General features: G+C 35.7%; 2 protein-coding genes across 2 annotated transcripts in view; both read right to left on the minus strand.

Moving 5' to 3' along the window:
* LOC144959063 (tRNA wybutosine-synthesizing protein 5-like) overlaps positions 1 to 10000 on the minus strand; it is a 297326-nt gene that overhangs the window by 29375 nt on the left and 257951 nt on the right. The window lies entirely within an intron of this gene.
* LOC144958943 (uncharacterized) overlaps positions 7743 to 10000 on the minus strand; it is a gene marked incomplete in the record, with an annotated part of 58616 nt that continues 56358 nt past the window's right edge. The window contains 1 exon segment of the mRNA XM_078891240.1: positions 7743 to 9333. Coding sequence (XP_078747366.1) covers positions 8808 to 9333 — 526 coding nt within the window.

The raw sequence follows: 10000 nt of genomic DNA on the forward strand, positions 1-10000 counted from the left end.
ACAGGGTCAGAGATAACTGCCCGCTGCATAAGAACAGGTTTGGAGGGAAGAAAAAAATCAGAAAAGAAATTGGTGAGTTCTCTGAAATTCATCTACTTGATTGACGTCTGTTTTGGTTCCACTCTCTCCAAAAGGTTTCAGGTGGCCCTTGATGTTGTTGTTGTTGCTTTTGCTCTGATCGTCGTTGTTGCTGATTTCGATGGTTTTGACAAAATGGCCACATGATAATGTAAATGTCAATAAAAACACAAGCCCAAGTCGAAATCCGCTGTACATGGCCTCAAAATGATTACTATTTTGTCTGCGTATAGGGGAATGTATAGTATAGTGAGATGTCTTCGAAAATCACATTAGACGCTTTTAACAACGGACACTTTTCTATATCTTCGCTTATGAAACGAATAAAATATTTAAAATATTCTAAATGAGTTTTCTGATTGATAAATAAAGTGTCAATAGAAATGATAAGACGAGTCTAAATCCGGTATAAGTAATATTATGATTACGAATATTTGTGTAGGTTTGGGCTGTATGTTCCTTTAGGGGATAATGAACTGTTTTAGGAAGTCTCAATAAACGGCATCACCAACGGGCATTTTACTTTTCCTTTGATATGGCAATCAATAAAAATCAACTTTATTTAACTTTCACATTGTTTTTGGGAAACGGTCAATCTGACAAATGCCCACTGCCCCCTCTTCCCTCATTCGTTTATTCGGCGTTACCACCGTGATGTAGTTTGTTGGATATTTCACAGGTGAGCTAAGACGGCAGAAAGCCACGGTGGCTGGTGCTCATGACAGTGCTCAAGATCTTGCCCAGACATACATGCTAGTATCAACATATCATCCGGTCATCCTGGTCTTCATTAGGACAAAACTATGTCAACGACAATACTTGCATTCAATTACTTGCCTTCCTATCAAACTACTTCAAGAATGCTCGAGATAGTCGCTAGCGGGCCCAGAAAGATCCAATTAGATAATGCAATACAAATCCAGGTGACCAGACATGAGTGTTGACCCACAATCTCAAGTATCGTCAAAACTCATCCTTTATCAAAGCTAATGGTTGTTCAGAGCTTTAGCATTCTCCACCAAAAGCAAATACATCGTTTTAGGACCCCAGTCTTCTGGATTTACAGGTTATTAGTTATACTGTGGTCTGGAGAGAGAAAGAAAAACTCTAGGTATGTAGACATTTGTCTAACGAGCATGAGAGTATAAGAGATGGATAAAGAATTTAAAACTCCAACAACACAGTAAAAATGTATAATACGAAAAGGAATTAAAAGTTAGTATCTAGAGCTGAAATCTAAAATAGGGCTAATCACAGATTCAAAGCAGGTACCAAACCAATATATATATATAGTCAGAGGAGAGAGGATCTATTGGTAAAAAATATTTGCCTCTAAAGAATCAATTGGTTGAGTGTGATTTCCTGGGTTTGATGAATGTAAATTGTTGTTAAAAATATTTTTGAATTTTTAGCGACTATTAATAATATGTCTCTTAAACGAAAATTCAACCTAGAATTATATTTTGACAAAGGATCGGTAACCAAACTTAATTTCGCTTTGTCTAATAAAAACCAATATGGCAACTTTGTTGGAATTTCGGTTACACATTCCACAAGTCGTGTGAACGCACTGTACGTTGAGCCCTGGCCTTCCAGCCATAATGACGAACTAAGAGTTGTGGTCAAAGGGAAGCAATTCAGTATATTTTTACAATTCTAGTAGTCTTGTCTGAGTAGCATCCTTTGAATCCAAAAAAATCTCTTTTTTTGTTCATTTGTTTGTTTGTCTTTGTTGGGGTTTATTTTTGCTGCCACTGTAATGAACTTGCCAGAAGTAATAATCGGGTATCCCGATATCTCAGTTGTTAGAGCACTCGCTTCACACGCAAAGGGACCGAGATCGATCCCAGGTGCAGTCGACATTTTTTTACTGACACCCCCCTCCCCACCTTGTCTACCCAGAGGTTAATGATTAGCTGGGTCTGTTAGATCTGGCGGAATGAAACCGGGATGACATCCGGCTCAATTAGTCTAATGGCTCTGAAGTACTACTTTTAAATTATTTAAGTTTTATTTTTGTATTTCCTCAGACTCCCAATAAAAATTGAATTAATTGTGCGATATTTCGCTCAACATTTTCAATGTTTTGTTTGTGCAGAAATCGTTGAAAACCTTTTTTATTGGTTGGGGTGAGTTTTATACACTTTACAAACAATGATGATGCTGCTGCTGCTGCTGCTGCTGCTGCTGATGATGATGATGATGATAATGATGATGATGATGAGAATGATGATGATGATGACGATGTATGACTATTATCAATATTGTTATTATTGTTACACTTTCCCCCGATCGAATATAACATTTGGCAAGTTTAAATTCGGCAATCGCGGTCAAATTAGAACATTGTCCAAATATAATTCGGCAGTTTTAGACCAAATTCAACATTTTCAAGTCATTGACTAAAGTCAAAGATAGTCTCTGCGTTCATGAACACGCTGATCGAAGGTGCCGGGTTCATTTCGATTTTTTTGAGCAAGTTATGGGGGTGCTTCCGAAAGCTCCTCGGTCTAGAATCTCTTTCAATTAGTATTTTTACCGTAGGTCTCTTGACAGGTCTTTATTTATTTAATTCAGCGATATAATGTATCTAGCTAGTAGCATTCTAAAAAGTCTAGAAGAAACCTTGATAAATTAGTGACAGTTTAACATTTTCTAATAATATTAGTAATATGACCATTAATTTGGTTATCTTTTATAATTTATTTTATTTTTGTTGTTGGAAGTATTGAAAACTATCTAGGTGCAAAGTGCAAATCAGTACTACGGGTTTTCCTATTAGGGTTTGCTCGAGATCGGAAGATTTCTTCAGTTATAGTAAAGGTCCTAGGGTGTTTGTTTTTTCTTTGGGGTTAGTTAAAGGTATTGGGTTTGAATTTTTCTTAGGGTTAGTTAAGGGAATATTTGGGTTATTTCCTTTAGCACGAGGAGCGTTTGGAAGGCCTCCCCAAGTTATTATGTGATCGGGCCTTTCAATCCTCTTCTCACTATGGAGAAAGCAGCTGGCCGAAGTGTTCCCCTTTGCTGAGCGAGTAGTTAGAACGTAATCCTCAACCCTGTCAAATCTATACAGACCTCGTTTGTCTTTATCACTTGTTGTGTTGTTAAGTTCCCTCGGCATCTTGCTTTGGTGAATTTTAATAGAAATCGTAAGTAAAAAGGTACTGTGTTACTGAAAGGTAATCAGGAGATCAAGTACAGGCGATAAACTGAGTTTTCCTGACGACAAATTTGTTGACATAATCAGAGTGAGTTCCTTTGGCCCTTGACTGATTGGCAGAAGGCTGATGATGTTAATGTTAATGATGATGATAACGACGACGACGGTGATAATGATGTAGTTGATGATGATATTTTATTTTGTTATATTTCATTGCGTTTTGATTTACGTACGTAATACAATTGTTGATGTTGAATTTGCACTGGAAACGGTGAATTCGATTGGAAAACGTTCATATTTTGTCTTCAAAACGTTTGAATTTGATCAAACTTTAAGTGACGAATCTAAATAAGTATGGACAAAGAGGGATGACGAATTGGATTTGGAAATTTGAATTTGCGCTAGATAACGCTGAATTTGTTTTGGACATGTTCATACTTGCTTTGGAAAATTGTTATAGTTCCTCTGGGAAAGGTGTATTAATATTATTATTATTATTATTATTATTATTATTATTATATTATTATTATTATTATTATTATTATTATTATATTATTATTATTATTATTATTATTATTATTATTATATTATTATTATTATATTATTGTTATTATTATTATTATTATTATTATTATTATTATTAAGTTAAAAAGAACGTTTTATTTGGAAAAGATTGTGGAAGAAGTGTCACTAGATATGCATTCTGGTACATGAAATGATTTTGCATAAGTGCAGTAAAATTGGTGAAATAAATCTGTTCCTCAGCAGATCCGAGACTCTCTCTCTCTCTCTCTCTCTCTCTCTCTCGACAGGGGATTAAACATCAGACCCTCTGATTACTGGTCAGACGTGCTACCATTTCACTGATAAGTAGACTGATTTTTTAAATGTTTTTTTTCTTGTATTTTTCTTTCTTGCTTTGTCTGGCACGGCACCCTTCATACACACTTGTTCTGATCCCTATCCATAAAAAGAGCAAACTTCTCGAAGTTCTCATCGATTGAAGACTGGAAAACATGTCCTGAACTCAACACTTCAGCTCCAAACTGAAACTTTCAAACTAGCCTCTTCTCGCACATCACGTTTTCTTTCCCAGTTTCTTTAGCGTGAAACGGACAAAAGCAAATAATAATGAAAAAAAAAGACTCCAATCTTCACAAAAACTCTCAGACCTGGGACTTGCGAAGTCTTCCTGAAGTCCCAGGTTTGACATTTTTTTGCCAAGATGAGGGTCAGTAAAATGGATCTTAGATGGTTATATTATATTTTAAACATAATTAAAAATAGTTTTGATGTATATCACAATTAAGGACAGAGAGTTATTAAATTTCGTAATGGAGATAATCTTTCGTTTTTAATTTTAAACTCGATTAAATTTTCATCTCGTTAATTTCGATACCAAACAGGATTGGCACATTTTACTGGCTTTAATTGATCGGAAGTCACAGATGTGTAAAGAAATGAACGGGGAAATGATGATCTAAGCCCTGGATAATTATAAAATCACAATAAACAAACATCAATAATGATAAACCTGTTTATAATCGTTTTGAATTTTAATCAGCTAATTTTCGTACTCTGGAAAAACAAGTATTTAAAAAGTTGGCCAGAAAATTCGTCCTTCAAATATCGATTGATTTAAATAGCCCTCAAATATGGGACCCTGCGAGGTCATCCTTAAGGTCCCAGGTTCGAGAGTTTTTTGTTTGTTTCTGCCAGGATCAGGGCTATTGAAATCAATCGATAATTGAAGGACGAGTTTTTTTGGCCAAATGTTTAAATACAAGTTTTTTTTCCAGAGTGCGACAACTGTTTAATGAGATTTGCTATGTCTCATGACGTCATGTTTTCATTACGCTGTAAGTACCTTGATGGAAAAACCCCTTAAATCTTGAGCTCTAAATAACGCAATATCAATTAGGTCTTCAATAAAGTCCCAGGGTTGAGAGTTGTTCTTTTTGTGTGTGGCAAGATGAAGGTCTTATATCGATAGATATTTGACGTACGAGTTTTCTGGCCAAAATATGAAAAGCGTGTCTATCCAGAGTACTGGCTGATAAAAGTTATTTTATGCCTCATCTTGCCATGTTTTCACTACGTTGTAAGTACAGAGATATAGACGGTAGGTGACTTAATATCCTCCTTCAAAACTTGAGCTTTTACAGAACGCAATATCCACTAAATATGCTTTACAAAAGACCCTGGCCAACTGCAAAACTTAACGTGTAGGACAATATATGACGCCTGTTAGGCGATATTACAATTTGTTGAGGACATATTATATTCACGGCCAACGAATTTCATCCAATGACTTGGACTCAGAAGCTTTTGACCTCGTATTGTAAATAAATTAAAACCCCGATATGGAATTAATTAAGACTTGAATAAGCGCATCCAGAATTCTCTAAATAAATGAATGGGAATGGTAATAGATGATATTCAAGGCTCAGATTTAAATCCGGTTTGAATGGGGTTCTTAAAGGTAGCGTTTTAAGACCCTTGTTATATCGGGGGCGAGAGAAAAATCAACTGGAAAATTTTACAAGCTTGTAGCCGCCAGTGTGTAAACAATAACAATCTGACAATTTACAACCATTTAATAAAATTTATTTCCACAAATTTCAGACTATCTTGAAAAATGTTAAGTCTGCGAATGAGTTGATAAAGACACAGCATATTTGCAAATCGAATATTTGGGAAATAAATTGCCATTGAAGACATCATCTGTAAATCTCCTATTTTGCTTTACAACAACGCTTTGCTTTTTTTCCCCTTGATCCACCAATGTTTTGAACAAGGACTCACGCCATGCATTTTGAATTGACTTTTTTTTAAAAATCTCCTGTGTAAAACGTTGCTCGACTCTTAGAGACCATATTTGACATAATTGGCCAATTGCTGTAGTCAATTGGATTCACGCCAGATCTCAATGGAGAGATTCAGAAAGAAATTGATTGTGGATTCCGCTTTATATAGACAATTGTGCAACCTTGATAGAAGAAGAAAAATTATTTCAGACTCTATCTCCTGTTTTCCAATAAGTTGGCCACTTCATACACTAGTAGTAGTAGTAGTAGTAGTAGTAGTAGTAGTAGTAGTAGTAGTAGTAGTAGTAGTAGTAGTAGTAGTAGTAGTAGTAGTAGTAGTAGTAGTAGTAGTAGTAGTAGTAGTAGTAGTAGTAGTAGTAGTAGTAGTAGTAGTAGTAGTAGTATTATTATTATTATTATATATAGTAGTAGTAGTAGTAGTAGTAGTAGTAGTAGTAGTAGTAGTAGTAGTAGTAGTAGTAGTAGTAGTAGTAGTAGTAGTAGTAGTAGTAGTAGTAGTAGTAGTAGTAGAAGTAGTAGTAGTAAGCCTCGCAGTCTGAATGACGCTTGCTGAGGATTGTGTGATTCAGCCACAGAGTTTTTAGAATTCGAGGAGTATATTTGTTCAATACATCCAAGTTGTTAAATGTTTCCACTGGTCACGGTCCTGGGCCAATGCTTTGAGGCTGTTAAGATCTTGTTGTGACTTTATTACGGACTGAACTGCAGTATTTCTTAGTTCTTCATGGATTAATTCGGCCTCATCTGAATCCTGAAATTTCTGATACGTAGAGAGATCTTGATCTTGGTTGAGGGTAGTTACTATTGATGTTGGTGGTCTCCCTACATATTTGTTGCCATGTAGGAAGTATTCTCTCATTGCAGTTTGGCCTGGGATGTTATCTTCTCGACGTAAGATGACCAAATAGCTTCCATCGCTTTTCTTGTCTCACTGTTCTCAGGTGTTGGACCCTGGTTCTTTCAAAGAGATTATAATTTGTAATTGAAATTGTCTCTGGCCAATAGATTCTGATTACTTGATGCATTTTTTTGTGGTGGTATGAATCTAAACTTTTAAGTTCTTTTTTTTGTGAGGTCCCCGGTTCAACAATGATATTCTATGTCAATATTGGAATAACTAGTGCCTCGTAAAACTGCATTCTTTTATTCTCACTGAATATGTTATTTCTATTCCATAAATTTTGGTTCGGTTGAATGCATTGGTGGCCAGCTGCTTTCGTTTTCGGATGCCTTCATTTTCGTTAATCAAATTGCCTAGTTTTCGTACACTTGTCCAATCATTTAAATTTCTGTTGATTTTTGTTTTTGATTGTTTCGCTTTTAGACTCTGAGTGGTTGATAATCACAGTGCTAAAAACAAGATTTTTAATATCTTGATTTGTATATTATACGACTTAAGTATAGCCGGCATAGTTCCTTAATCGATGGAGGATTTCTAATTAAACTTGGCAAGTAATACCTTAAAAGCTTGTTCTAGTTGTTGTATAAATTTTTGATTGTGTTTGATTTCTGCTTCTAATTGAAACAGCTTCATGCTTCATACGACTTTTCAGTTTTATTTCTTTTACCTAATATGTAATAATAATAATTATATATTGAATTTATAAAGCGCCTTCACATCAACACATCATCTATCATACATATGGAATAAATTGACAACGTAAAAACCACATTGATATGATCATAAAATATATTATGATAAAATACATACTTGGAGTCTAACTGATATACCTTACAGAAAACTTCAGTTTTTAACCGTTTAAAAAAATAAGCGGCCTGGGACTCTCCTGATGGTACAAGTCATAATCAAATTGGCTGCATCCTCACACCTCAACGCTTAAAATCCAACATAAATAACTGCAAAAGAAGAACACACCCTGGAACTGACATAGAAAGAGATCATGATACATGTTCTGTGCACCTTTCAACTCAAGTTGAAGACCAAACACACGGTAAAATACGTCAGAATTCGTTTTGATTAGAAACATTGAAAGATCCTAACATCGCAGAAATTTGTCAGAGGTCGGTGGTAAATTTGCAGTCTTGAATTTGATTGATAGGGGCATTGACACTATAAATAATGCACTGCTCTCAGCTGCCGAAAAAACATCCTAGGCAACAAACGTAGGAAATCAAACCTATGGGTAACCAATGACGTCCTAGATTTGTATGACAAGAGAAGAGAATTGAGAAAAAACGCATAAACACAAAACAATGAGACAATATCAGCAGGCCAATACTGAAGTCAGAAAAAGCATGAGCAAAGCAAAAGAAAAATGGATAAACGACCAGTGCACCAACATCGACATTGAAATGAAGAGCCGGAACCTTTAAAATGCATACAACAAACTTGAAATGATCACTAAAAACAAACAAACAAGCCAAATCAACAGCTATTGAAGACGACTACGGTGTTCCTCTAACAAAACGAGACGGAGTAACGGCAAGATGGACAGAATGTTGTGGTGGACTCGATAACTCGATTCAAACACAAATCGTCCAGAACTCCTAAAAACTTTGAACCTAGTGAAGACACACCGACAATACGTAGGGATGAAGAGGAAAATGCCATCCGATCTTAAATTAGGCAAATCCCCTGACATAGATAACGTTCTAGAGGAATTGATAAAGATATAAGGAGAATAAAGAACAAATGCTCGAATGATTCTATGTCCGAAAATCATTAACCAACACTCTTGGCCAAAAGATTGGACACAATCACTAATTCTACATACAATGACTTATAAATCACGTAAATATTCTATTACTAGGTTTTCAATTGGTCCCATCCTTAAGGAACTGACAATTGTGTCTCTAAGGTAATCCCAGGCCTTGTTATGATTACGATCAAACTCTGACATTGTTATAAAACCATCGCCATTGCTGTCAAGAAGTTCCAAACTTTCTTTCATAATTTCTAATAAAATGCTTTCAAGACCAAACTCATCAATGGGTGCGTGAAGGCCAACACCGATAATTAATTTTATCCCTTCATTAAAATTTTCTAAATGGACTCGAATATCTCCTTTGTCTGAAGACGATTGTGATGACTTTTGTTGTAATTTTATTCGATGAATTGCTTGCTGGAAAATGTAGATCAAGAGTGAATGCCCGAATTCTATTAACCTTAAAACTTTAGTCTTAGCGATGTCCACTTCATGTATTTCCTTTCTGAAAAGGTGATGAGAGTATGTGTTTTTGCAATGACACCAATTATCGCTGTTTATAGGATTGGTTTGTAGAAAAATATCCCTTGTGGCCATGTGTAAAAACCAATGATTGACGGCCAGGTTGCTTCCTGTTGATCTGACCTGTTTGAATTGAAATAAAATAAAACTCAAATAGTTGATTGTACGAGGGCTCTTTCAGAAATAACCGAAAAATGCCCATTGCTCAGCAACCAGTGGAGATTTTTTTAATTCTGTAAACGACATGATATTCCTTATTTCCTTACGGATATTTCCAGAAATTATGAAGTGCATCATTTTGCACAATGAATTTCTAGACGATTTTAAAGATGGCGGCCCACCTTGAAACTTGGTCAAAGGAGGAAATCAGAGCTGTCATACGTTTTTTGAACGCCAAAAGTCTGAATCCTACCGAAATTCATAAAGAACTTCAGAATGTATATGGTGAGCATGTTATAAGCCGTACACAAGTCTAACACTGGTGTAATTTGTTTGAAACCGGCCATTCCGACTTGACAGACAGGGAAGGGAGAGGGCGTTCGATAACTGCGACGTCAGAAGACAATGTGAAGCGAGTTGATGAGCTTATTCGTCAAGACAGGAGGTTGAAACTTCATGAAATCGCAAGCAGTCTTGAAATTTCGGAAACTTCTGCCCATAGAATTGTATTTGATGAACTTGGCTACAGAAAAGTCAGCGCAAGATGGATTCCTAAGCAATTGACAGACAATCATAAAGAACAAAGA

The sequence above is a fragment of the Berghia stephanieae genome, chromosome 13 (assembly GCF_034508935.2).
Source record: "Berghia stephanieae isolate SIO BIC M18660-M18661 chromosome 13, UCSD_Bste_1.3, whole genome shotgun sequence".
NCBI classification, from domain to species: domain Eukaryota; kingdom Metazoa; phylum Mollusca; class Gastropoda; order Nudibranchia; family Aeolidiidae; genus Berghia; species Berghia stephanieae.